Source organism: Heterobasidion irregulare (assembly GCF_000320585.1).
Source record: "Heterobasidion irregulare TC 32-1 unplaced genomic scaffold scaffold_06, whole genome shotgun sequence".
Classification (NCBI taxonomy): domain Eukaryota; kingdom Fungi; phylum Basidiomycota; class Agaricomycetes; order Russulales; family Bondarzewiaceae; genus Heterobasidion; species Heterobasidion irregulare.
Window position 1 is genome coordinate 2,109,203 of NW_009258202.1, and position 25,886 is coordinate 2,135,088.

Below are 25,886 nucleotides of genomic sequence, written 5' to 3' on the forward strand. Positions count from 1 at the left end.
TACTGGTATGTATTTAGACAATCTGCTTGTACAATGTGAGATGGGATGATGAAATAAGTGAATGCTCAACGGTCGAGAACGTACGCGTCATAAGTGGGGTGAGATAACTACGGACATCGTCCACAGCAGATACCAAAATCAATCCAAGTCCTTCCGTATCCGGTTCCTCATCTCTTGTGCTGCCCTTCTCGCACCAGCACCGCCCGCCCAACCTCTGGCCCGTAGCCAGCCGACCAATCTAGGAGTCAAGGCCGCGGTCAAGCCCACTCGGACCGGCAGGAAGAGGGTCTTGTGCACGGTGTAAGCCAGGACGAGCATTGCATACAGCCCCTCGTTCCCGCCGGCACCGGTCTGTGCTGCGACTGCATCCAGCTCCTCCCTGCCCGGCTCTGGAGGGCGTGAGGACGCAAAACCAAGCACCCACTCCTTGGCGGAAGCCGCGACCGCGGAAACGTAGTCTGCACCAAGCAGGTTGACGCCGGCAAAGGCGACACCGAAGTCGGCGACCGAGATTACGATGTACATTCCGAGGGCATACCACCCGTACGATTTGATGAGCACTCGGAGACGCTGTGAGAGGGAGGTGCTGGCATTTGCTTGGGACTCGTCGGATGATGGAGAAGGCGGTAGCGATGAGGAGAGTCGTGCTGGTGTATGGTGAAACAGACGGCTTGAGGATGAGCGAGGTACGCGGGTGAGTATACGAGAGTCCGCCAAGGCGAAGCGCGAGGTGGGGAGAAGGGGCTGGGAGACGCGGGGCAAAAGAGTGCGCAAGATTGGAACGCGAGGAAATATTCGACCGAGCATGTTCAAGAGCGTGGGCTGGAACACTGCGGCGGATGATTTTGATGGGTTTTTTCGAGCTGAGGTGTCTTTCCGGCACGAACGTCGGCGCTGGTCGGCGTGACTTTCCCACGTGATGACGCGCTGTTTCCCAAGATGGAGAGCAGCTTCAAAATTTTGAGCTGGATCGATCATTCGAGCTGCCTGGAGGAATTCATCCTCTCTCCCCTCCCCTCCCTCTCTCCCTACCTACGTTACATGCATCCAGCAGTTGCCCTCTGCGGCGTATCTGGTCCTCCTCCTCGTCGATAGCATCCCTTTCGACTCCAAAATCAGTTCACAGACGATCAAAAATCTCACTCGCCGTTTCGAACACGTTCCCACCACCCGTTTACGTGACATATGGCAGACAATGTTGACGTCTCCGCCACTTCTCCTTTCGAAGGACCCGAAAAGCTTCTAGAGATCTGGTTCGCTCCCAGCCCGGCTGATGTGCCGGATGCATCTATCGCCACGAACGGCAAGTCCGGCCTGAGGAAGGTCCCCAGGCATGTCTGGGAGGACATGCTTGCCATCGTTAAATGTCAAGTGCTGAGCGTTATAGAAGGATCGGAAATGGATGCGTATCTGCTGAGGTGAGTATCGAATGATCATCCAATGTTCGATGAATGTTGCGGCCAGGACCCCGTGTCAATGCGCACATGGCCTCTTTCACCAGAGTCCAGTCTCTGGTAATGGGTCGTGACGGCGTCGCCTGACATGCTTCCGTCAATCTCACGAGGGGGGAAGCAGCCAAAGGCATCTCGCCCCTCACTCGCACTCAACGCGCTTTCCCTCAGCCTTGCTCTTCTTTCCGAACACATACATATGACTTGTCAGACTCAGGGCAGAGTTCACAACGACCCCTTTGATTCATGACAAAACACTTCTTCATGATCCGTTATCATATCGAGTTCCCCTCGCTGACATCTCCCATGCAGTGAATCCTCCTTTTTCGTCTCACCACACCGTCTCATCTTGAAGACGTGTGGAACTACCCTGAATTTGCTCGGATTGCCGCGTATTCTAGATATCGCGCGCGAACACGCCTCTCTTCCATCCGTCTATCGTTGCTTCTACTCCCGCAAATCATACTTCTTTCCTGAGCGCCAGAAGGGCCCTCACCGAGAGTGGAAAAACGAGGTCCAGTACCTGGATGGAATATTCGAAAATGGAGCCGCTTATACGGTCGGCAAAGTGAACGGCGATCACTGGCTCCTCTACATCACAAATCCTTCTAGTGATGCTTCAAACTCTCCCGTTGCATGTGCAACCTCTCTTCCTGGCGCCTACGACGCCTCGGGGAGTCCTGAAAAAATACTACCCGCACCTGCCGACCCACCAAAAGTTTCCCAGCGCACTGATTATACCATCGAAATCCTCATGACCCGACTGTCTCCAAATGCTACTCAATCATTCATCTTTGGGCCTGACGCGGACGAGTCCGAAGAGTCACCGTCCTCGCGTGCACAAACACTTTCGTCCACAATCGGAATTTCTGATCTGTTCCCTCCTCATCTGACTACTCTGGATGCTTTCGCGTTTTCTCCCTGTGGCTACTCCTCCAACGCTTTATTAAAATGGGGCAATGCAGCGGAGGGTAGAGAAGCTCCCGGAGCGGGCACGGATGATGAGGGCGGGGAAGGATACTACACCATTCACGTCACGCCCGAAGAAGGTTGGTCCTACGCCAGCTTCGAATGTAATGTGCCCCTCGCAAGCCATCAGGCACCACAACCACAAAGCATTCCCGACATCAGGACGCTCGTTCGGCGCGTCGTGGACATATTCCAGCCAGGGCGCCTCTCGCTCACGCTTTTCATTTCGAGCGAGGGGAACAGCGAGGCCGAGGAAGAGAGAGGGGAGTCCGCCGTCGAGGCCGCTCAGCGCGCGTTCAGAGCCGCGCTGACGTCGTCCGCTGCCGCGGGGGGCGCGTACAAGAGGACAGACAAGATCAATTATGAGTTCGGAGGGTACGACCTCGCGTTCGCGAGCTTCGAGTTGTGCGCGTAATCTAGGGGAGACGCCTCCAGCAATGCGGCGCGTTGACCGGTTGGCCGGTTGCGTTACGTAGAAGGGTTCCAAGCATGCGTCTGTATACTGTGGTGCCACTATGGTGCGGTGCGGAGCGTCAAATCCCGCCCGTCGCTTCTTCTGATAATGGACTGTTCTCGCGTCGCGTGGCTAGAAGGTGTGGGAGAATAGAGATCTCAAAAATGTACGGTAGTATTTACGAGCTTGTGTCTATTTTGTATTGCTTCCCTGTCGTGGACCGTCGCTGATATGATGCGTTCAAACGGCAAGTCAATGGTCTTGCGCCCGACTTTCCAGAGTATGTGTGGAGCTTCAAAGGTGTGCACACTTGTACATTATGGGTGGTCTAGCGACCTTGTGTCCTAGCTGTAGCTTGAAATGGGACTCATATCAACATACCGAACACCCCCGAAGAGGAAACAGGGCCGTCAATCACGACGTTAATGGTAAGTGTGGAGGCATGCAAGCAGTGGCGAGACGATTCGAAGGAATCGTGTGCTGCTTCCGCCGGCATGAACATCGCCTGAACGCCGCTGTACGTCGTACGTGGTTCCGCACTGGATAAGTAACAAGCAGGCTCGGGCTGATGCATGTGTGTACGTACAAAGCGCGCTGCACCGACCCAATTCAGCTGCAGGCACCATGGCGGCAATCCGCGGTGAATGATATCGGTGATTAAGCTACTGCAATGACGCAGTCCGCGGGGAATAGCGGGCGCGTCCCAGTTCATTGACGGCACTAGTTACCTAAATTACTCTTTGAGACTGAAGGTCTTCAGGTGCGAGTGGATGGTTCCTGTCACCGGCAAGACCCGTAAATGAGAAAGTCAAAACATCCAAGAGAGTTGAGATTTGTCGAGATATCGCGAAACTGCCATCACAGACCCATCCTAAGGGATTCAGGGCGGTTTGAAACCATAGGGGTTTGACCGAGCGGAAAGCCGCTGGTTTGCATTCAGGGCAGCTCGGGTACCATTGATCGAGGACTGTCTTTCCGGAACGAGATCAGGAGGCATATGAAGAACGACGGAATCGTGTGGCGGCATGCCGTTGATCTTCTTGTGTTTGTCTCTAGAAAATTGACGGTAAGAAGCTACTGGCTTGGGGAAGGGTGTTCTAACCTGACCAGTCTAGCCGCAGAAGACTCGAGAAGCCCCAGTAGCTCCGAAGACATGCGGAACGGGTTGAAATCCGCCGACGCCCTGACCCATCAAGATGCAGCGTAAATGTGGTGTTAGAGTGAGGTGGATATTTACACACTATCCCCCCTTACAATCGGCGAGGCTCGTGAAAGTGGGTGAAAGTAGATCGGAGGACAGGACACCGCCACCAATTAACGGACCACGGACAATATCGCAGAGACTTTGTTCCTGATTCGTCCATCAAACAACAGTGGACAATTTCGTTGGAGGGCATGCATACACACGGAAATGAGTGTTGTTGAAATTAGTGGGATATGACGATCTAACCGATTTTGTTGGAGCGATGCTAACTTTTGTTCTCTCGGGTTGAAACGTTTTGTTATGCTGTTGCTGACGCTTACTGTATGGAGAAACCCTGCTTATGGTGCCAGGCATCGGTAGGGGATGGGTGGTGCCGTTGCCTGAACACATGAACCGCGGTGAACATACAAAATAGAATTGGCTGACACCTTCTCTGCCAGCGGAAGTTACCATCCACGTTGCCGGGCAAGACTTGGTGTGCATATGTCCGGACAATGGAGTCGAGTGTCCCTATGACATGATGGCCATGGTATGCGGCAAACATAAGGAGATCGTCGATAAACGTAGAGTTCGGGTTGGGCCTCGAGACTCTAGATTGCTGAGACGTCTTGGTCAATCCGAACACCCACGCCACAAGCGCCGCAACCGCTGACCGCGCTCAATATAGAAATTTACACACGTTCGCGCGCTCTCCGCGAAATGGAAATGCTGCACGCCCCATCGCATTTAATGTAGACTCGTGCATCTGGGCTATGCTCTGATATGCTTCTGGACAACTCTCAGGATTGAGCGAGCCGCCCGCAATCCTCGGAACGTCTCAGTGCAACGCAAGCATCACCACATCATCAGTCTTGGTCATTGAGTCACACCCATGTCCGTCCTTTTCAGAGACTGCTTCCCCAGGCCTTCGACTTCCCCTCCTACTGCGACCTTACTTCTCTCCTTCGATTTCCCTTCTGGGTGCGAGCAGGGACTCGTTCCTGATGATTTGCCCGCCATCTCACTCTTGCGGAATCTTCCGACTCGCGGTTCCAAAGGGTTCCAATCAATTACTGCAGACACATTTGTATCGTAAAGGAGAAAACGCTACCACCATCATGTTGCAGTTCCTCGTTACGGATCGGGCTATGATGCCCACTCACCTGCGACGCATTATCGGCGTCTCACATATATAAAAAGTGAGTCCAGATAGCGCTCCACACTCCACCAACAAAGTCTCGCCATGCAGCACCGAGTGGTGTCCCTGTCTTCAGCTACCGCTGCAGATAACCGTCGCGCTCTCGATGAAGTTCGAGACTTCTCTACCACAGACATGGGTCGTGGGGGTCCCGAGAGATGGACATACCGTATGCTATCGGAGACACACTTATCTAACGAGCTTCGAAGGCTAGCCAATCCATGCTCCAGAGAAGGCGTCGACGGCATCACATTCCAGCCATGCCCTATTTTTGAATTTAGAAGCCAGGACCGCTCGCGCATTGAACACTGGCCGATGCCAGGGGGCACATGGGTGTTCACTGCCATATTCGACGGTAAATACGCATACAAATGTCTGGTGACATGCTGACGTCCCAATAGGTCATGCTGGTCATTCAACAGTAGACCATACCGCACAGACGATCCCGGTCATGGTCAAAAACTCCCTAGACGCGTATCTACGCGCGTCCCCCAGGACCCCTCCTTCTCCTGATCGAATCTCCAGCATTCTGTCTGACGCCATCGTTCGGTTCGACCATTCGATCACTACGGAATTTTTGAGCTTGTTTCCGGGTGGTCCGGCGGCTTTAGCGCGTATGAGCGACGGGCAGATCCGACACATAATTGACGATCGGGCTACTGGCGGACGAAACACCACTTCTGCCATTCGCTGTCTTCAAGGAAGTACGGCATTGATCACCTTGACCGATCCGGCCAAAATCAATTTATGGGTAGCAAATTTAGGAGACTGCCAAGCGGGTACTTCGCCCCGTTCTTTGTTTGATCACGGCCTTGAACTAACATTCTGCAGTTCTCGGTTCCCGAAACGCGCAAGGGCAGTGGCATGCTAGCTTTGCCACTACGCTTCATGATGGAGAAAATCTTCATGAAATCCATCGCATTCGAAGCGAGCACCCTGGAGAACGAGAGTCCACCCTAGATAACAGAGTCATAGGATTTTTGGGCCCTACTCGTTGTAAGACTATTTTATAGAATGCACAGGACAGTGACTGAACACACCTCAGCTGTCGGTGATACGTGGCTCAAGATACCCGCTATCTACTCTCAACGGGTTCTTCTTGGTTTCCGCCAAGAGTGGACCGTGGAGAGACCAGAGCCCTTCATCTCTCGCATCACGACACCACCGTATGTTTCCAGTACGCCTGACGTCTATCACTTACCTCTACCGAGAGGTGCTCCTGGCCGACCGAGGGACCTCTTTCTCTTGATGTGTTCCGACGGCCTAGGAGATCTGTACGATGATCGCTCGCGAGCGGACATAATCAATCGATGGGTCAGGACTGTCGGACGGTCTCTTGATTCACGAGATCAGAGCAACTTGTCCTTAATCTTGCTGAGAGACGCTTTAGGTGGAGCGGATACCCGTCTGGTCTCGCAATATCTAACTGTGGAAATGGACGAGAAATGGATGGATGATGTCACGGTGATTGTGCAACGATTCTAGCAGTCTGTCGCTCTAGGATCTCGATCGTTGATTGAATGTAGTGGGATTGTTCAATAGATGCTCTGCTGTTCATGTCGATTATACACGCATTCTGACTAGGTAGCCAGCCCTCGGCGCCGATGACTGGCCACAGCACTGACGACTATCGAAAGTCAAAAGCAGAAAACACGTGGTCAGAAGCGTACACAACGACTGGTGATTACACTTTAACACAAGCTGTCAACAATTTATTCTTGGTAAAATCAACGTTCCACCCTTCCAATACCCTTGCCAAATTGCATAAAAGAGGCTACCATGCGTATAAAAGAAACTAACATGCATATAACCTATCTGGAATCCATTGGACAGAAAAATCCTCACAGGGTTATCGGTTTCGCCCGCGCACTGCACAAGGGACACAAGCGAACAAATGTCTCCACCATGGGCCAAGTGACGGAAGCCTAACCCACATATTCAGACACTGCATACGCGGAAAGAATGGCTAGACACGTACGATTCCAGCCTGTCTGACTTGCGCAAGCGTCTGAGTTGTTGAAGCGTGGTTCTTGTGTGCATAAACCAATATATCGTAGATCTGGGTCGAAACAGGGACTCTGAGGAACGCTGAGACGCCCTCGTGGCTATTGATGACATGTTGGCCGGGGCCATGCCCGAGGGAGGTGGCCGAACTCTTGTTCGTTGGTATTTCTCCATCTACCTCCGCGATGAATTCGTTCCGCAATTTCTCTTCTTTCTCCCCACGGATGCTGAAGTATGCTTCACGAGGGAGTAGAAGTAGATGGTACTTCCGGGATCCGGGACGCACATGATGGTATTGAACCCACGAGGTCACTCGAGGAGTCAAGGTCGAGAAATCACCCTTCACGACGGCACGCGTAAGATCCGCATATGTCTCCGGTGTAAACGCAGCGATCTCGCGTAGCTCGGCGGGCAACTCTGCAAGGAATTTGTTCAAAGCCTCATCGTAGTTCGGTCGGGTGGGCATCTCGATAGGATTCACGGTACGGATGCCTTGCAGAATAGATCTCGGAAGGGGTGCGAATGTAGAATGGTACCAGGGATCAAGATGACGGCCGGGGAGAAGTTTGTTGTCAAAGGTACACGACTTTGATGCAGACGAACCCATAGAGCGGGCGCGAGAATGCCAGGTACTGCTATCATAAGGAGGACGATGCTTGGGAGTATTGACACCATCGGCAGAATCATCATCAGATCCTGGCGAGCCATCCGAGTAGATCTCGTACATGCCCGAGGGTAGTTTGCCCTTTACGCCCTCCGGATGTTCCGCAATCCAATTTCCAGTGGTATAACTCTCCTCGTTTGGCATATCTGAGATGAGAAAAGAGGCTGTTTTAGCAGTGTAAGGTGCTGGTCTTTCCTTTGGAACAGCAGAAGAAGAAGCAGTGGCAGAAGCGGGCGCAGCAGGAGCAATGGTGGCAATGGTGGCAGCGGCGGCAGCAGCAACGGTGGCAGCATGGTCTGACGGGACTTTGTGTCGCTTCTTTGGAGTGTAATTGCATTCTACTCCTTCATCTCCTGCGCAGTGGTTGCAAACGGGAAGATTTCGGTCACACTGAGCCACTGAAGCATAAGATTTGGGCTACCAATAATGAAGAAACGAGCTGACCTTCAGATTGTGAAAACGACACCTATCGCAACGAGGTATGCCTCGGTGGGCTGGTGTCGGTAAAGGCGTGTACTTGCACTCCCGATTCGCCCATGAGCAGTGATTGCATGTTGGAAGAATCCTGTCGCACTACTCCAAATCTAGTCACACAACACGAACTTGAGAAAATCCGGGACCGACCTTCAAATTATTTAATCGACAATGATCACACCTCGGCTTCCCTCTACGTCCTTTCCACTGAGACTGACGAGCCATAAAAACTTTGGGGTTTGGAATTCTGATGGTAAGTTGGCTATCATCCACGGCTTCTCCCAGCGAAGGGATTCCCATTCTTAAATCGGACATCTCGAGGGCACAGCAGAACGGCAGAGATACTACTATAAAACAAAAAAGGTCAGATAAAATCACGAATCGGACTCAATTGACTCACGAAAGAATGGATTAGAAGGATGGGAAGAAACGAAAACACGAGTTTGCAGGCGCCAAGGGCGGCAAGAGCTGCCACGAATGCTAATGAGGCCACGCGAAGCGATAGAGCTGACAAAATAGGGCGATATTTTGTCACTTTCCGAGGACGCAAGGAGATGGTGTGGAGAAAACGATATGAACGGGACTTACATGTGGTCGTGCGGCTGAATGTCGTGGAGGGGTAACCGTGATCCTAGAGAGATCAACTTTCCTGGACTAGGAACTTAGTTCGTTCTAAGTGTGACTGTGACGCTGTGACAGCTCCTGTCTTCGTGCCTCTTGAAACAAAGCACAAAAATTATTTCAACTTCCTCTCCTCCATGTAGTGGTCTCTAGATGGATTTTAATCTCAAAGACAAAGCTGCGTCGTCAGGATTCTTGTCTCTTTCTTCCTTGACACAAGACATCCCTTCAAGTCGTTACGTACTTAGTTACCTAGATGGGCAAGAAGAATGACAAAGTTTAATCACGCGGGCCGACAGATACCGGGCACACTGCCGTCAGAAACGCTGTCCATGTATTTTGCGGCGCTTGGACCTTGCAAGATACATACACCATCATGATTGTGTCGCCCATCCCGGGTACCATGTCGCCAACAGAGCTGTATCAGGAGGCGAGCTTCGTTCCTCCTCATTCCTCGCGATCGAGTTGACTGAGGTGTCTGGTGGGTATTAATCAGTTGTTGTTCTGACCTCGCTGCAGTCCTCTGTTTGGGAAAGATTTTCACCAAACCTTGATGGGCGGAAGTTTTAGTCTCAGGTACAGTTGAACTCGAAATAGACGGCGCATTCAGTTCAAGAATACGCTTGAGTTTCCTCCTACACGTTACAGAGCGTGCTTTATGCTTGGTGGGTCCAGTGAGGCCGTTCTGGCACCCGGACTCTCGGCCTTTGGTGGCGTTGATAGGCCCTCCTTACGACCCACATCTCCATCTAAGCCGCGGAACGTGTCTGATATCGAACGTGCAGGAGTCACAGCACTCAGCATGCGCACTTAGCCAAACTTGAAGGAAGCGGCGACACAAGCACGCCGAAGGCAAGTCACCAAGATAGATGCGGAATTAGTCAGCGCTGATGACGCCATGCAAGTGTGCGACATCTTCCAATGCGGCTCCCACTGAGATACACGCTCTCATCAGAGCAGCTGTACAGATGCCCGCACTTGCGCTGGATTCACCAGCATGTGACAGCTCATCGTGGCACGTTGCTTCCTTCAGCTGAGCTCTTGCTACTCCGGGGTGCTGTCTAAACTTCTTAGTGCGCTAGAGTTCTATCCAGCAGTGCCATGGAAGCCGTCATCACATGGTTGTCCTTCATTCATGCATCATGTATTGCACAAGCTTCTTATCAGCTCTTCAATTACATTTTCTCAAAATAGCGAGTTCGGTAGCAGCGGCAGCATATGCCACGTTCGTTGCCGCTGCGTTACGGATATAAAAGATCCTTTCCGGCCTCTTCCATCGCATTATTCTCCGCCTTTTGTCCCTTCCCTCACTAGCCTAAACTCATGGCTCGTATCGCTATCTGGTGCTTCCTGGCCGCTCAAGCTACCGCCACCCTTGCCAGCTCAGGGTTGAATATTAAACGCGCTGTCTCGTTTTTCGACCCCAATGCAGGGGGTGGATCTATGCTTGACTCAGTGGGCGGCGATCTCGGCGAGCCTCTGAACGTGAGTCTTAACTCTCAAAGCATACGTCTAGCATGACGTACCGGAGGTGCATCGTATAGGTCATCATCTCCGGACTTAGCTCCGCCGCCGTGCTCACAGACGATGGCTTCCTCAATTATGCCCGCTCCATTGGATTGTAGGTCGAGACATCATAATCGTGCAGATCATATACCTGACAACAGCGCCCCAGCTCCATCGAATGCTTCGGCATCCATCTCGGAGCCCCACAGACAGCGAATCTTGGAGATGGCAATGGCTCCCTGAACCAGACGATCGAGCTGCGCCAAGACTATGGCAATTCGGATGTCGGCACCTGCTTGGAGAGCTTGATTGGCGGAAACCACTTCAGGTAAGTCCGATGATCAGGCTTCAATGCTACTGATCTGCCAAACTGACGACGAAGAACAGAATGTGGCGGCAGAATGGGCCGAGCGCAAACAGCGGCGCACTCTTCCTTGCGTGAGTTGTGTCGTGTGTATGTTGAACATATCGCTCATATCACTGCGGCCTCGTTTTTTAGCGTATCGAAGGAAGAGGTAAGCGGCAATAAAAATGTCGGAAATGTTCACACTGAACCATGCATATATCAGAACGTCACTGAAGGCCATACCATTGTTCCAGATGGATATAATATCGGGCGGTGAGTACTATCTAACCATTACAGCTGCTGAGTTTATATATATGCCAAACCTCCACATCAGCGATGACCTCGTCTCAGCCGCTGCAGGCACTACCTCATTTGACGGCGTGTCATATACGACTGTCGCTGAGAACCTCACGGGCCTTCTTGCTCCCGGAAGTACTGGTGTCAATCACGGTCTGCTTTCCAGCGCTTCCATCACATGTTCACGACATCTGATCTATGTATCTCGTAGGCATCGCGACAGATGGTACGACCAAGCTCCTCACGGTCACTATTGTTTGAACCCTCCTTTGGATCCTGGGATTCTTGGGCCGACTCGGAATTTATTCCGTCTTACTGTATCCGTTACGATTGTCATGATTATTCACGCCGCTTTATACCTGTATTTATTCTGCAATTGATATGTAATGGACCCAACTGTATAGAGTGGTACCTGAACAAATGTCGCTCGCCAATTCAACTCTGTATCTTCTTAACGTGTCCATTCCATGAAGAAACGAGACCATAAATCCAGTAACGATAACAGGGATGAATATATTATACAATTGCACTGGGAAAAATACAGAAGTATCCGGTGTATGAGACCCGTCCTTTGAATCGTTCTTCAAGCATAAGATGGTGACGGACAACAAAATCCGATGGACGGAGGCTGCGCCAAAATACTCACAGCTCGTCGTCATCTTCTCCCTCCGCATCAGCCTCTGAATCATATTCCTCGTTCTCCTGAACTTGGGGCGGAGGCAACAGGTCGCCTTCGCTCGAAGATACGGTCCGTACGTTCCGATCAACCTCGACCTCCTCCGATTCCGAACGAGAGGGACTGTATTCATGATCGCCAACATCTCCGCGCATTGCTGCCTCACGGTCCTTCGCGGCTTCGGTCTCCTGACACGTCTGTCGGCGCACGCGTGCAAGTACATCGTCAAGTTGGAGAAAATTGTTGTCGTTCGCGGCAAAATTGCGATGTTTGACGCTTTTTATATGCTAGCCAAAGACCTCGCAGTTAGCCGCAGCCATGATGAAGAGGAGACATGCACTGACCTCTGAGAAACTGAGAAACTTGGTGCGACAACATTCACAGTAACCAGGCTTGGACCCCTCCTCGCGTTCGGGTAGCTTCATTGTATTGGTGCTCTTGCTTTTCCTCAGGGGTTTCCTTTCGGGAATACCAACAGGTGGGCCCATATCTCCAATCTTGCGGTTCTGCGCGGCGGGACCCAGCGTCACTCTCCGTGAGGTAACCACCTGTTGCTGCAGCCTCTCACGCAACCCTGCCGGGAGCTGCACGCTGCGAAGTTGATGCCCAGCCGTCGACGTCGTGCCAGTAGTAGAAGTGATCGAGACACTATTTCCTGATGCGGCCATGTAGGTCCCAGACTGCAGATACCCAGAGGCGTTCGCGGAGTCCATAGTATCGCAGAGCTCAGCGTCGAGATCGATCAGGCCATTCGCGGCATCTTCCTCTTGAACACGTCGATATAGGTTGACCATCGAGACAGTACGCCTTAGATCGCCACTGCGCTTGGCCTGCATCTGTGCCTGCGCTTCTTCATGAGCGCGCCGCCGACGTTCTCGTTCACGAAGCTTGGCCTTCCGTCGTCGCCGCTCTTCCTCTCTCTCCTTGTCCTGCTTCTCAAGCTTCGCGGCCCGCCGTGCCTCTCTCTCGTCATACTCAATGAAGGGCCCGCGAGCTTTGGGGTGGCAGTGCAGCACCGGCCAGGAGACTTGTTCGCTGCCATCAGGTTTCTTGGTAATTCGATATTCCATTGAGTGAATGGTGGCTAACTCTTGCTTCAAGTCCTCGACGAGAACGAAGTAGCTGTTTTTGGAGAAGTATCGGAATTTATACTGCTTCTGTTGAGGATCACGTTCGGTCGTCCCATTCAACTGCTCCAATCTGAGGGCCCGGGACAGGGAACGTTGGTTGGAAAGAGCCGCAGAAGAGGCAGCAGCGGCAGCAGGCGCCCCAGGTGCCTGGCATCGGTCGAGGACACTCTCGAGCTTCGTGATGCTCCAAACCTTCATACCAAAAGATATGGCCTTCCGAACGAGGTTGTCGTAAGGGACATCGTCTGTCACCCTGGTGCGAGTATGTGTTCGATATATGGATTTGAAAGCTCGGTGAACGATACTCACCGGCCCTTGAGCCTGATAGGACTCTTGAGGAGTGACGGTGTTCTTGAAGTCCTAAGCCGAGATCTCGACATGTTCTCCTTGTTGGCGCCTAGGTCGTCTGAAGGTATCGGTTTGTTCGTGATGAAGTGTGTGATTGCGTTGGAGAAGAAATCGTCGATTTGCTGGCCACGTTAGGGGTCGCAGTCAATTGACACTGTCAATCAGCATCTGTTTGCAGTCCGTGAAATATGTACGCACCGCACCCATGTGCAAGACTCTAGCACAGAGTCGTTCCTTGACGGCCTGACCTTCCGCATCGGCATCCCAGTCAACATAGAATACAAAAGTCGGGAAAGCGCGCGTGTATTTGGTTTTGAATTCTTCATTCTGAGCTTCTCGTTCTGCCCGGCGGCGATCTTTGTTTTTTGGATCATCGTCACGACTCGCGGTTTGTGGAGGCGTGGCCCTTAGGCGCTTGACGCTGTTCGACTGATTATCGAACATTGGATCTGGAGAGCGTGGTCGCTTGCTAGAGGTCGAAGTCGATGCCTTTGACCGCGCTTGTAAAGGCGAAACAACTGTGGGGAGCTGGGGAAGGGTGCGCGGAGTGAGAGCAGGCCGACGAAGAAGAGTAGTCATCGTAAAGTATCGCGATTAGCCAGCGTGGGGACGGTGTAACAACGTTGTTGAGTATCAAGATTGAAGCCGATGAGCACACGAGGCAGAGGAGAGTGAAGACAAGAAAGAGACGACCAAGAAATACGGCGGTGGTCAGAGGTGGCTGAGGTCCAATTCGTCCGTCTTTGTTCATCACCGGCCAAACAAACAAACGCGTCGCGACCCACGCGACGCGAGAGCCTCAGACGCGTTTCAACACGATAGCGACAAATTTATCATACAACGGGGGTCTTGGTGGGATAAGTTCTCCACGCGCTCGAAAGTGCTAACATAGGCGGCACATATTGACCATTTGAAGGAGAGATAGCGCATAGTTAAGATGGTTTTGATAACATATATCTCGTAAAGTTCGAGATTACAAGATACCAGCCCATGCTAGGACAGCCTTAAGGATAGCTGCAGACTATGTCTAACATCCAGACCTATACAAACTGCCCGTCAGTGTAAGTCAGTGCGGGTCGGTGCGTGGCAACTTGAAGCAATATTAGAAACGTGATCTCATGTCACATCACATGACCAATCCAGTCGCGTAGCCACGATCGTGTCTAGCGCTCGTTGAACCAGTTCGATCGTTCCCAGAAGGGCAAAGACGCTCTCTCTCCTACTCCTTTGCTCTCGATACGTGAAAGAGATGGCCGACGTTCTCATGGATTTCAGTCATGATCTTGGCCATTGTGATCATGGCTTGTGGGCATCTCTACAATCTCTCGATGAGGACAATTTCTCGGACTGTGCAATAACTGAGCAAACCTATACGGAAACGGGTGATGCCGCCTTGGACTTTTCTGATGATGAGCCTTGCTCCTCGACCACGGCTTTGACTCCCTCGAAGCTCATCGCACATTCAGAGGAAATTATAACTGACGAGCCGCAAGGACAAATACGAGGGGAGTACAGAACACCTGCATGGTTCGTAGTACGGACAGTATTGGCCTTCCATCATTCATCCGTCTCCTTCAGTACTGATGCATCGGATGGTCTCGAGGATATGGTCCTATCACTTTTGACTCAGATTTCTGCCGCTTGTGCCGTGCCGAAGATCACAGATATTGGCACACGTCCCAAAAAGCCTGCAACTACCCAAAGAGTCACAGTGCACTTGGCCAATCGAAGGAAGCGGTCGAGGGACAAGTGAGTAATATATGTACTTAGATAGACATGAAAATAACGTATATTGTAGGACTTTACCGTTACGCTCTCTTCGCTTTCCTCTAAATGGCAAAGGGTCAAGTGCAAGGCCTTTTGGTTGTTTACCTTCATATATGCGCTTCTTTATCAGATCTAATCCTCACGATTCCTAGCTCAATTATTTAGAATTGTGGATCTGGCTCATCAGGCCGTGGTCGATGGAATTCCGACCACCAAACGGTAAGAATGGTTTTCCTAGATGGCTAGCAAAATTTACAAGTATTTCGCTCTCCGTGCAGCGACATGTACTACAAGGATGTCCCACTTTTCAAATCCCAAAGTGTTGTCGACCGCGTATGCATATGATTCTTCACTTGATTGAATGCACCCAGCAATAGAGGCAATTTTAGTTCATCGACGACATCGCTGCCACCATAGGAGTCGGAAGGGCTGACTTAAACGTCGTCAGTATTAATTTGTTCACAACTCGGTTTCAATGCGACTGACAACAATGTCAGCGGGCATCATCTAAGGGCCTTGTTTGCGGCTCTGGTCTTTGCATACAGCTTGTTGGGGATGAGATTCTCCGCGCGACTGATTCTGAGGTCCTCCTGCGTTTACAGTAATTTCTTTCTCTCTCTCTGACGTAGTTTTTCTAGGGCACACTTATTCCTACCGCCGAGGATATTGTCCGCTTTGAGCTTGAACAAGATGTTTCATGGGTCCTCATTGTCGAAAAAGAGGTGACAACGGATATTCTTCCTCGTGGCCTAGATACTGACATCAAGTAAGGCTGTGTTCCAAACGCTTTGCAGACTACGCTTTACTAAGCACCAATCTCTTCCCGGACCCGGTCTCATCATAACAGTGATCAATCAATACTTCATGTTCGAAGAGATTGACTCATAGGTGTGTCAGGGTAAAGGCTACCCGGACTTGGCCACCCGGCAGCTTGTCAAGACCCTATCGGACAATCTTCCTCCAAGGTGCGCATTATTTTCTATGTCTTGGTTTGTCTACTGAGAAAGCTTGATATTGGGATCTGCTCAGCATACCGATTTTGGCTTTGGTTGATGGTGATGCTTATGGGTTGGATATCGTATCCACATACAAGTTCGGAAGCCATGCCATGCAACATGAGCGCGAAGGCCTAGCAGCCAGCAGGGTGGTGTGCATCGGGATATGGGCGAGCGAATTATCAAAGCGAGAACCTTCATTATTTTTGGGAGCTCCTAACTCACTGAACTACATTAGATTGGGTATCGATAAGGACATGCTAATCCCGATATCAAACCATGACGAGAAGAAGGTGAGTCTCCTTTTCTTTCCGAAATTCTTCAACGCAGGATCTCGTTTGTTAGGCCATCAAAATGCTTCAGAGACCTCCTGACATGCTGCCAGTTAAGTGGAAGAAGGAGTTGATGGCTATGTTGCACACCCGACGTAAGGCTGAGACGGAAATCCTGTCCTCAGTCAACATGGACGGCTTCGAGGGTGCAAAGCATGACAAGCATCCAATTCTTCAGTACTTGGCGACCAAGATCAACGAACACATCGCTTCCTTGGTCTCTTGACTATTTCGCGCTATGGCTTCTTTTTGCTAGGACTGCATGTTTCCTTTTACCTTGCCAACGCGGAACTGCATCTACTTGTCACTCCTCCTGGCATGTCAGTGAAATCTCCGTCAGGATGTAGTCATCCTGTTGATACCATCCAAGCTATGCTGTTTCATAGTTTCCCGATCGAGAACTTGTTGCGATCATCGCGAGGAATTTGGAATACAGACATCAGACTCTGTCAGACTTGACACAAGATCATGGTATTGACAGACTTGTAGGGACAGCGGACAGTCCAAGAATCAATATCCATCATGTATGGGCCCTGCATACTTATGTTATGGCACCATGAAAATCGCATCCGTCAAGGGTATGTGTACGGCTAGTGACATCGACGGCATGCACACAGATCCGCGCTGCACGATACATGTATACATCAAGAGACCGTGTGTCTTGTCAATCCTCATTCAACATCTATCGCTTCGTAGCTTGGCGGAGGATCGACCGCGGCGGAAGTCCCTTTGCGACGTTCGTCCTGTAAGACCTTCTGATATCCTACCATCTCGGAATGAAGCTCCGACGAGCGTCTCGTAGAGAACTGCGCCGGCGTGTTGCTGTAAGATGATGGCGCAGTCGTGGCCATTTCCCTGTCCGCTCGGATTTCCCTCGCGCTCGTGGACGGTTGCGAGAACGATAGATTCCTCGACGGTAAACCTGAAGACGTGACCGAACTATGAGACGTGAGGAGCGAAGGATGGGACAGGGGATGGGACGAAGGATGGGACGACAGGTCCCTCTGATGGTGTAACAGCAGAGGTTGATCATAATGCGTCGAGGAATCCACATTATGCATGGGCGTGACAGTGTCAATCGCAGCCCGTGTCTGCGGCTTGCTCGGAACTGGGGGTGGAATATCGCCACGGGCCGCTGAAGAGGCTCTCATCGCCCTTCTTCTCCGGCAAAATAGAACGAGGATGATGAGGGAGAGTAGAGCCACTACATCACAGTTCAGCCATCAAGATAGTCTAACAATAGGGTACTACAAACAGATTCCAATGACAATCCCGGCGATGGCGCCTCCGCCGAGACCACGGCGCCCCCTTTGATTGTTGAGGCTCCCATTGCATTCTGCTAGGACGATCGTATTCTCATCGCTATATTATACGAAAATATTAATCAGGAGGTTTGTAGTTATAAGTTATGAGAGGCATACTCGGAATCTGAATCGCCGTCCGAGGAATTGTCACATCCACTAGCCGCAAAAACCTCTCCCACGCATGAAAGGGTCAGCAGGGCGAGCATATACAACTTCATTATAGCGGTAGAGGGCAGAGGCTGCGGCGATGGACATGTAAGTGAAATCGTGCGAACGGATCCCAGGCCAAGACAACTGTGGTCAGGATTATTTTGGACTGAAGGAGTTCGCTTGACGGCTGCTGCACGCTGCGGGAGTCTTCCATGGTGATTTATAATACCTCTAGAGAGGCTCCCTGGTCTTGGACAGCTGCTTGAGGACGAAGCTCAACACAACGTCGCGGAATAGCGCCGCTCTACCTCCGACGGTGTCACGCACGTGACGCGAGCGCGTCGCGCTAATGAGACACGTGATGGGTGCGACGCGGTACGCGCCCGGACGCGTTGACGATCGGGCGGAGCTGGAAATATATGGTAATTGGTATAACCACCACGGCACTTTCCTTGCGTCGCTCTTGTTTCCTCTCATCAGCTCACTGGCCGTCGTCAGCAGCCGTCTTCGCCCGTTCTTTCGTCGATGTCGACAATGCAGACGCCTCCTCGTACGACCAGAAGCTCAGTACTCGGGAAGCGAGGCCAGCTTCATGTAGATTCGTCGTCATCGTCGTCGTCGTCGACGGCGGACACCGACGATGTGTCGACTGAGGCAAAATTTTTAACGCCCGATAGCACCCCTTGTGCCAAACGTGCGAGGACCTCTTTAACCCTCCTCGATGGTGAAGGGAACAAAGAAAATGTCCCACCTTTTCGTTGTGATGCTGTCGTCGAATCTCCGGGAGGTGGCAGGGTTACCAGAGCCTTACGGCGCACTAGTACAGAACTCACGACTCCAACACGATCCCGGCAGAGTATGTGCGCCTCGCCCTGTATATGTTCGAGTACTAATCTTCGCTGAAAGCTCCTCGCCGACGTGCGTCGACGTCGAGTTTGCAAATACCCAACACTCCGTCCACCGCAATGTCGCACCTGGCCCTGCAGACCCCACCACGAACTCCCTCTCTTCAACTCCCTCTCCATGCTCGTGCTCGTGCTCTGTTGCGTGCCACATGCAATAGCAATGCCAACATCGCTGGCCGTAGCGCCGAACGTGAAATGATCCGAAACTTCGCGACGGCTTTCTTCGCGGCAACTCCGAAGCCGGAGGATCTCGTAAATCCCGTGCTGTATATTTCTGGCTCCCCTGGCTGTGGTAAGACTGCTCTTGTCACTGCCGTCCTCAACGATCTCGAGGTCGAGATGTTTGAGCATGGTGTCAACGTCATCTTCATCAACTGCATGGCCTTCAATAGCCTGGAGTCCGTGTGGGAACGATTATTGCAAGAGCTTGGGGGCTCCCTCCCTCGCGGCAAGAAATCTCGCCATTGCGTTGAAAACATTCTTGCGCGCCGCAATTCCAAATGGTACTTACTAGTCTGATACCGTCGTCGCATACACTAATCTCCCCTGCGTAGCATTCTCGTCTTGGATGAAATGGACCACGTTGCCACGTCTTCACATGCTCTGATCTCCCTCTTTTCTCTTGCCGAAGATCATCCATCCACCCTACGTATCATCGGCATTGCGAACACTCATACCCTTACTTCGTCAGCCTCTCAGCTCTCGATGCATGGCATCACCGGTGTCAAGACCGTTCACTTTGCGGCCTATCAGCCCGCGCAACTGCTGCAGATCATACAAGCTCGCTTGCAACCCTTGGCAGAACAGGACTTGGCTATCTCAGAGGATATCGTCCGAAAATTCCTTCCCCTTCCTTCATTGACTCTCCTGTCGAAAAAGATCGCCTCACAGACAGGTGATGTCCGTGCTATATTCGAGGTTCTTCGAGGCGCGATCGACCAAGCCGTGGTCGAGGCCTCCGTTTCCGCTCGTGTAGCGGATTACGTTGCACCGACCGTTACTCCTTCGCATATCCTCTCCGCCCTCAAAGCCTATGCTCCTTCATCTAAGGTTGGTTCCGTGCCTGCTATGTCGGGTTCTTCCACCAAGACGTCGAGCAACAGCGAAGTCGTTATGAAGGTCCGAAATCTCGGCCTCCAGGCTCGCCTTGCTCTTCTCGCCCTCCTTCTGGCATGTAAACGTGTAGAGGCAGCCCTCACTCTGTCTGGTCCCAATACGTCACCTTACCGTACCCCTCCCCGATCCCCAACCAAGCGCTCGAATTCTTCCAACAAACTCTCCTCATCCCCGTCGCCTACACCTCGTTCAGGGAGCTCATTCATCGACACAACCCATCTCCACTCTTTCTATTCGGCCATTCTCACTCGTGGAGAGGCTGATGTGTTTAAGCCCGTCTCTCGTAGCGAGTTCTGTGACCTGGCGGGGATGCTGGAGACAGTAGGCCTTGTCTCGCTTTCGTCGTCGTCTGGTCCTTCATCACCGACCAAGGGGAGAAAGCTTGCTCGCAGTTCGTCTTTTGGTGGTGGCAGCAAGGGCTTGAAGGCCCAAGACATCAAGTTCGTGGAAGGAGTTAGGGCCGATGAAGTCCTTCGCGGCCTAGGCATCGAATTCGGGCCCCAATCGACGTCTATGCCAGTCGACGTAAAGGAGGAAGAGATCTCCGCCCTCTGGCATCGCGAGATGTCGAAAATCAAAAAGGAGTCTAGTGTTCAGCAGAGCAAAATCACTATTGTCTCGGTAAGTCCGGCATTTGACGGTTCTATGGAAGATTAGAACCTGTCCTGCTTGCTCTATCCAATGGAAAGGGACCAATGCTTGTATTTTACTTTTGGTCGTTCTCGCCATCTTCATCTCTGTTGTGCGCTTCATTCTAGCTGTTTATTAAATAGTTGTATCCTGTGCGGGCGGTCATACTCACGCCGACGTCACGACACCATGCGCATCTGTTTCTCCTTGCTCGTCCATTGCTATTCATCTCGTCGCGTTCAGAACTATGCATTCATTCTCTCGCTTTGTCCTTTCTTTTTCATTACAACGGCACGGTATACCAACTGCAATACATACAGATTCGATCATCATGGCTCCGGTGTTATAGGGCGCTCCTAGCCACCTTTCCATCCTCCGACGTCCAGCTTGGCAAGCAAGTAGTGCAAACTGCCTGTGCCGCCGGATGCCATGGGAGAACCAGACGTCACTCCTTGCAAGTAAGCGAATTCGATGGGTAGATGAGACGACGAAGATCCTTTGTCGATCATCATTTTCAGTACTTTCACCTGCAGATCTATCTTAGAAGGGTCCACACGATCGAGATCCAGAAAATGCTTACTAGGGTCGTCATTTTCTCCGTATACGAAGAGAAAAGATCCTCCAAGACTGGCTGAGCCTTGTACTCTTCGATCCTGCCCCTCCGTAATTCCCCTGCCAGGATGCAGAGGTCGAGCACCAACTCTAGACATCCTCTCAGCAAGTCTCCGGCGGCGCGCTGCCCGGAACGTAACAGGCAGGCGCTCAGTATATCGTCAAGCACAGAAGAGTGTAAATCGGCCAAGACGAAGACATCTGAGAATCGCCCAGAAGCGGAGGTTGTGGGCGAAACATCGAGTTGTGCTAGGAAGGCATCAAAGTTACCACGGATGGCCGTGTCAAAAACGTAGGATGATAGGGCTTCGACGAAAGCTTGAGCCATGAAGCGGAAGCGCAGGAGGAGTTTGTTCGCAGATGAGAGTGTCGAGAAGAGCGGATTGGATATTTTTCTGGTCATGCGGAAAAGAGTGCTGGATGCACTTTGAACTTCAAATGATACAGTTTCATGAAAAACATCGTCTGGGACAAGGAAACATGCACTTACCGCGCATGAGGCGCAGAATGAATGAGAAGACACGTTGATACTTCGACAATACATCTGGCGTTAGCAAGACGTCGAGGGGGTGCGGTGGCTTGTAATCCATGTAAAGGAAGTCTAGAGACTCGATTGCTACAAAAGGCTCCTTTAGTCTCTTGAATTGAAAAATCAAAAGAAACTCACAGCAAGGATTAAGCCATCTCTCGCGACCTGTACCAACAGGAAGGTCGCGAATTGCGAATCCAAGCCTATATTCTGCCTCTACGAAGATCCTCTTGTTTTCGTCGCTATCCTCCGTGTGTTCATTGTTGTCAAAGCGCTCCAGACCGTGAAGCGACTCCAACGAATCCATGATCACTGTCCTCAGATAGAAGCCTAGATCAGCACCCCCAGGGGGCCACGAGTCTCTCTCCGCCAGTCCCAGTCCCAGTCCAACTGCCCACGGCCCAGTGCCTTCCTCAGGCTGCCAACCACTTTCGGGGCCGTCTCCCGAAGGGGTTTTGGCTCTCCTCAGCCTATGCATCGAAGATTTTTTAGCAAGTGCTCGCGTCTCACTCCCTTCGAACCGCCAATTGTCCTCATCCGAAAATAACGCGCCTTGTAGACGCGCCTTGAATATGGGAGATGTGAGAAGAAGATATGAGCGGAGGAGCGAGAGATGAGCATGTAAGTTCAGATATGATGAGCGTGAAAGGAAAAGGCTGAGCAAGGCACCAGAAAGAGCGTAACAGTGCTCGAGAAGAGGGGAGATGACCAAGGAAGTCAGGTGAGGGAGGGTTGGCGTTATCGTCGGCAAACCCTTGGGAAATGTAGAAATAAATTGCTCCAGATGACGGTTCGGATGCTGTGATGAAGGCGAAGGTGCAACGAGATGGGCGCCAGGCTCAAGGTCGAATACTTGAAACTGTGAAAGCACGTCTTGGTCAGAAGCCACTGGCTCGTGTTGGTTCACAACGCCGTCTTCTTCCTGATGTTGGTGATCAGTGGAAAGTTCGCACCGCTCTCGGTGGGTCCAGGCGGCCTGGACGTCCTTGTCGGTCCAGAACCAAGTTATTTCTTGGTACGAAGAAACACCTTGGAGCAACGGGTGTTCAGGCTGAGCTGCACGAAGCAATTTCAGAGAATCCCTAGCTCGTATCAGGGCTTCTGTTACGTCAGAGCCCATAAAGCAAGGAAATTCTATGTCGATTTCATCTGTCTCTGTCTGCTCATCATCTTGCTCATCGTCATTTATGACCCCGAAGTCTAAATTGAGGTCTTGCGAGGTAGCCGATTTGTGAGCGTTCAAGACCACAAAATCGCGACTGTAACCAACGGACCGGCTAAGATACCGGTAATAGTCCTGGCATGTCATTGTCAGGATGTAGGCGAACATCGCGACGACACGTCGGGGGGAGCCGCGCTCAATGTGGGATTCGAGGGCGATGTAGATATCGGATAGTATCGTTTCGGCGGAAGTTGGAAGATCCCTGTAGTTCGGAGGGTATATGTCCATGTCCTGCAGATGTATTTCATTTATATATTCCACCAGTGAAACAATGCACTTACCCGTCGACACAAAGACGCAAGCGCAGCCAAGATCTGTTCATACTCATCGTGATGCATCCATGTGGCTGCTGGCGTGTCCAAGTCGTGCATTGAATCGCCGGTATTGTCGGGAAAGTCGGCTAGACCTAGTCGTGTATACTCGACACAAGAGGACAACGCGTGTATGAACGCGTGGACTGTGGGAGCGATTGTAGTGGACCTAGGCTGAGTTGAGACAAATATCAATAAGATGACATTAAAACTCACTGCCGTCGAATTGTATCTGTGAATAGCTCTAGGCGCCGTAGAAGAGTCCCAATAGACAGAAATCGACGCATAAAACTAAATTGTAGCATGAGAATGTTAGCATAAACGATTAAAGTAATCCAACCTTTCACTGATAATATCATCCTTGCCATCAATGACCAGGACACCCTGCTTCCCGGGCTCGCCACTGGTCAGGATAAACATCTCAGATGGGGAGTCCCACGCATACAAGGGAGAGGAAGTCCCAATCAAAATCATTTTGATAGACTTCAATACCTCCGACACAGTTGCGTGAATTATGTACGTCTGTGTATCATGAATGCGAGGGTTGACGCTTGGTCGTGTCAAAGTTAATAAAGTCCAATCAAGAGGGTGTACTGACTGATAACGTGCGGATGAGAATACGCGGTTGCTCTGATCTGACAAGAAAGGTCCCGGGGATGCTAATTGAACAAATGAAGCGCGAAGAGAATCCCATGATTTGATGTAGCTCTATGATCAAATCGTATACAACCGTCTACAAATGGACACCAGATACCTTGAGTTGGCTTACCTGGTTTGTTGAGCTTGCCGCTGCCGCGTGGGCCCAGATGTTATGAGATTTATCAGAGTCAGAAAGCCATAGATCTGTCAAAGCTATGACCTCAGGGGGCAGAAGCTGAGGATCTGCCAAATGCCTCTGAGCGCTCTGAGTGAATCTCAAGGTGTCCATGATAGGATCTTGAGGCTTGTCTGCCAGTCTAGGAACAGAAAATGCGGGGAATATAGGTGGTAGCTCATAGCTTTCTGAATCAGGTGGATAATCTAGAGGAGGAAGTAGGGGAAAAGGGTCGGACATGTTCTCGTCGATGATAGTTTGAGGTCAAGTGGCAGACCTAACCCTACACCATGGTTTGACGCGTCGCGTCAACCATGAGCGCGTCGTAGTCTCCTCAGCAGACTGACAAATAGCCATGACGAATCAAAGGGGTAGGTCCCGACGAGTAAAGGTACGAAGGAGTACCGTGATTTGGTCTCAGACAGAAATTATAGTGAGTGACGACTGAAATTTCATGTCATGCCGAACGATATATCATTGCACAGAACTTCTCCATGCTGGAATCTCTACATCGAACCACTCTGGAAGCCTATTCCAAAAGTCCTGCCTCGCGGCATCAACGGCGGCCGCAAACTCGATCCTACATGCGTCGCATGCACGAAACTTATTTGATAGTCGTGGACCAATAGTAGCTGCATCGTTGCTTTGAAGGTTGAAGCCTTCGCCCATCGCAAACAGCGGATCCGAGGTGCGGTTGCACACCACGCCGTTGACGTCGCGAAGTAATTCGATGGTGATGTTCTCGAATGCGATCTGGCATTTTTTCTTCCTCTCGAGATCATCGGCATTGCTATTATAGCACCAGCGTGAGGGGGGACGGCCTTCGAGCTCGTTGACGATGAAGGTGGAGAAGAAGCGGGAGGCAAGCTCACGGCCCTGTAGGAGTCGAACTAGATCTTCATGCGAGAGCTGGTGGTGAGATGACGACGAATCCAAAAATCCCGCCGCTACAGAGCTAGGTAGCTGACGAGAAAGGTCGTAAAAGGCCGAGGGAAGGAGTTGTAGCACATCAACCTCGCGCGCAAGGTTGATGATCATTCTTCACAGAGACAAGTCAGAAAATGAGGCAAGTCGTAGTATCTGTGAGCCATACATAGGATTAAGTGAACTATCACTGAGCGAGAAAAGTCTGCTCGTTGAAGACGTTCCGAACTCCTTGTGATCCCATTGGTCCAAAGTAAGAGGCCAGCTCTTGAGTAGCAGAGTAACCGTTTCTAGGCGCAAGCGTGTAGTTTGATACTTTGTGGAAAGCCGAAGGAGAACTGTTAAGGTCTGAAAATCATTTACTTCCTCGTGGATAGTCGACCTACGGTCCCGCGTCATCAGCATCATCACGCCCAGTCCTACGGCATACACCTACAGGCCATCATACAAGGCGGATAGTAATATGAACATGTCCTTCGGCGATTCTTGGACGGAGAACACGGGCCTGCCTTCCAAACGGTCGTTGGTATTCAGGCGATTTCCGGCGTCGAAATTTGAGGGATTGAGGAGCTGGTCAAGATATGAAGAATGATGACTGAGGACGCCCCAGTGCACTAGAAAATATGACTGTTCGGCGAGAATTGCCAGATTTCCATCCTCAAAGCAAAGAGAGGGGTAACGGCTGATGGGTGGTAGCTTCGCCTGCGAGTCTACCTTCAGTGACACGTTATAGCCATTGGAGCTGAGGCCATTCAGTTTGTCCGTGGTGAAGGGAGCGACCATATGAGACGAAGATCAAAAAAGCGAGCAGGAAGCGGGGGAAGGAGAGATCTGAGACGGTCCCGCGAGTGATATATAGAGCATAGCGTCTCAGCTACTGGTCTAAGACATCATTCGCCCCAATGCTTAGACAGTCGGAATTTGAAGGCCTTTATGCCTTGATGAATGAATAAT

General features: G+C 51.3%; 11 protein-coding genes across 11 annotated transcripts; 5 read left to right on the plus strand and 6 right to left on the minus strand.

Annotated features, from left to right (window-relative positions):
- Positions 1-138: 138 nt before the first annotated feature.
- Positions 139-807, minus strand: HETIRDRAFT_321194 (uncharacterized protein; the record flags this gene model as incomplete). The annotated part of the gene is made up of 1 exon (XM_009549427.1): positions 139-807. The coding sequence occupies one exon, from the start codon at positions 805-807 to the stop codon at positions 139-141; it is 669 nt and encodes a 222-aa protein (XP_009547722.1).
- Positions 808-1,185: 378 nt separating this feature from the next.
- HETIRDRAFT_476828 (uncharacterized protein) lies at positions 1,186-3,088 on the plus strand (the record flags this gene model as incomplete). Its single annotated transcript, XM_009549428.1, has 4 exons — positions 1,186-1,275; positions 1,309-1,418; positions 1,764-2,089; positions 2,171-3,088. 4 exons carry the CDS (start codon positions 1,186-1,188, stop codon positions 2,833-2,835), a joined length of 1,191 nt encoding a protein of 396 aa, XP_009547723.1. The 3' UTR covers positions 2,836-3,088.
- Positions 3,089-5,426: 2,338 nt separating this feature from the next.
- HETIRDRAFT_320049 (uncharacterized protein) lies at positions 5,427-6,740 on the plus strand (the record flags this gene model as incomplete). Its single annotated transcript, XM_009549429.1, has 4 exons — positions 5,427-5,610; positions 5,657-6,034; positions 6,087-6,251; positions 6,301-6,740. 4 exons carry the CDS (start codon positions 5,427-5,429, stop codon positions 6,738-6,740), a joined length of 1,167 nt encoding a protein of 388 aa, XP_009547724.1.
- Positions 6,741-6,916: 176 nt separating this feature from the next.
- Positions 6,917-8,622, minus strand: HETIRDRAFT_476837 (uncharacterized protein; the record flags this gene model as incomplete). Its single annotated transcript, XM_009549430.1, has 4 exons — positions 6,917-7,180; positions 7,234-8,313; positions 8,368-8,496; positions 8,548-8,622. The coding sequence occupies 4 exons, from the start codon at positions 8,620-8,622 to the stop codon at positions 7,097-7,099; spliced, it is 1,368 nt and encodes a 455-aa protein (XP_009547725.1). The 3' UTR covers positions 6,917-7,096.
- A 1,719-nt stretch (positions 8,623-10,341) lies between these two features.
- Positions 10,342-11,428, plus strand: HETIRDRAFT_452487 (uncharacterized protein; the record flags this gene model as incomplete). The annotated part of the gene is made up of 8 exons (XM_009549431.1): positions 10,342-10,503; positions 10,563-10,639; positions 10,694-10,852; positions 10,912-10,962; positions 11,024-11,039; positions 11,094-11,143; positions 11,205-11,320; positions 11,379-11,428. 8 exons carry the CDS (start codon positions 10,342-10,344, stop codon positions 11,426-11,428), a joined length of 681 nt encoding a protein of 226 aa, XP_009547726.1.
- Positions 11,429-11,656: 228 nt separating this feature from the next.
- HETIRDRAFT_476839 (uncharacterized protein) lies at positions 11,657-13,900 on the minus strand (the record flags this gene model as incomplete). The annotated part of the gene is made up of 4 exons (XM_009549432.1): positions 11,657-12,130; positions 12,188-13,226; positions 13,283-13,443; positions 13,520-13,900. 4 exons carry the CDS (start codon positions 13,898-13,900, stop codon positions 11,810-11,812), a joined length of 1,902 nt encoding a protein of 633 aa, XP_009547727.1. The 3' UTR covers positions 11,657-11,809.
- A 1,324-nt stretch (positions 13,901-15,224) lies between these two features.
- On the plus strand, positions 15,225-16,641 carry HETIRDRAFT_319856 (uncharacterized protein; the record flags this gene model as incomplete). Its single annotated transcript, XM_009549433.1, has 9 exons — positions 15,225-15,307; positions 15,367-15,421; positions 15,478-15,531; positions 15,586-15,672; positions 15,727-15,810; positions 15,860-15,934; positions 15,986-16,053; positions 16,118-16,376; positions 16,429-16,641. Coding segments are annotated over 9 exons (978 nt in total), but the record flags the coding sequence as incomplete, so codon positions are not given.
- Positions 16,642-17,086: 445 nt separating this feature from the next.
- HETIRDRAFT_102104 (uncharacterized protein) lies at positions 17,087-17,974 on the minus strand (the record flags this gene model as incomplete). The annotated part of the gene is made up of 4 exons (XM_009549434.1): positions 17,087-17,619; positions 17,671-17,777; positions 17,837-17,843; positions 17,899-17,974. The coding sequence occupies 4 exons, from the start codon at positions 17,972-17,974 to the stop codon at positions 17,087-17,089; spliced, it is 723 nt and encodes a 240-aa protein (XP_009547729.1).
- A 429-nt stretch (positions 17,975-18,403) lies between these two features.
- Positions 18,404-20,547, plus strand: HETIRDRAFT_321333 (uncharacterized protein; the record flags this gene model as incomplete). Its single annotated transcript, XM_009549435.1, has 3 exons — positions 18,404-18,725; positions 18,776-19,277; positions 19,329-20,547. 3 exons carry the CDS (start codon positions 18,404-18,406, stop codon positions 20,545-20,547), a joined length of 2,043 nt encoding a protein of 680 aa, XP_009547730.1.
- A 329-nt stretch (positions 20,548-20,876) lies between these two features.
- HETIRDRAFT_319278 (uncharacterized protein) lies at positions 20,877-24,248 on the minus strand (the record flags this gene model as incomplete). Its single annotated transcript, XM_009549436.1, has 9 exons — positions 20,877-21,047; positions 21,101-21,564; positions 21,623-21,748; positions 21,800-23,114; positions 23,165-23,363; positions 23,411-23,485; positions 23,535-23,744; positions 23,793-23,902; positions 23,964-24,248. The coding sequence occupies 9 exons, from the start codon at positions 24,246-24,248 to the stop codon at positions 20,877-20,879; spliced, it is 2,955 nt and encodes a 984-aa protein (XP_009547731.1).
- Positions 24,249-24,482: 234 nt separating this feature from the next.
- On the minus strand, positions 24,483-25,715 carry HETIRDRAFT_320976 (uncharacterized protein; the record flags this gene model as incomplete). Its single annotated transcript, XM_009549437.1, has 3 exons — positions 24,483-25,047; positions 25,102-25,314; positions 25,369-25,715. 3 exons carry the CDS (start codon positions 25,713-25,715, stop codon positions 24,483-24,485), a joined length of 1,125 nt encoding a protein of 374 aa, XP_009547732.1.
- Between the last annotated feature and the right edge of the window lie 171 nt (positions 25,716-25,886).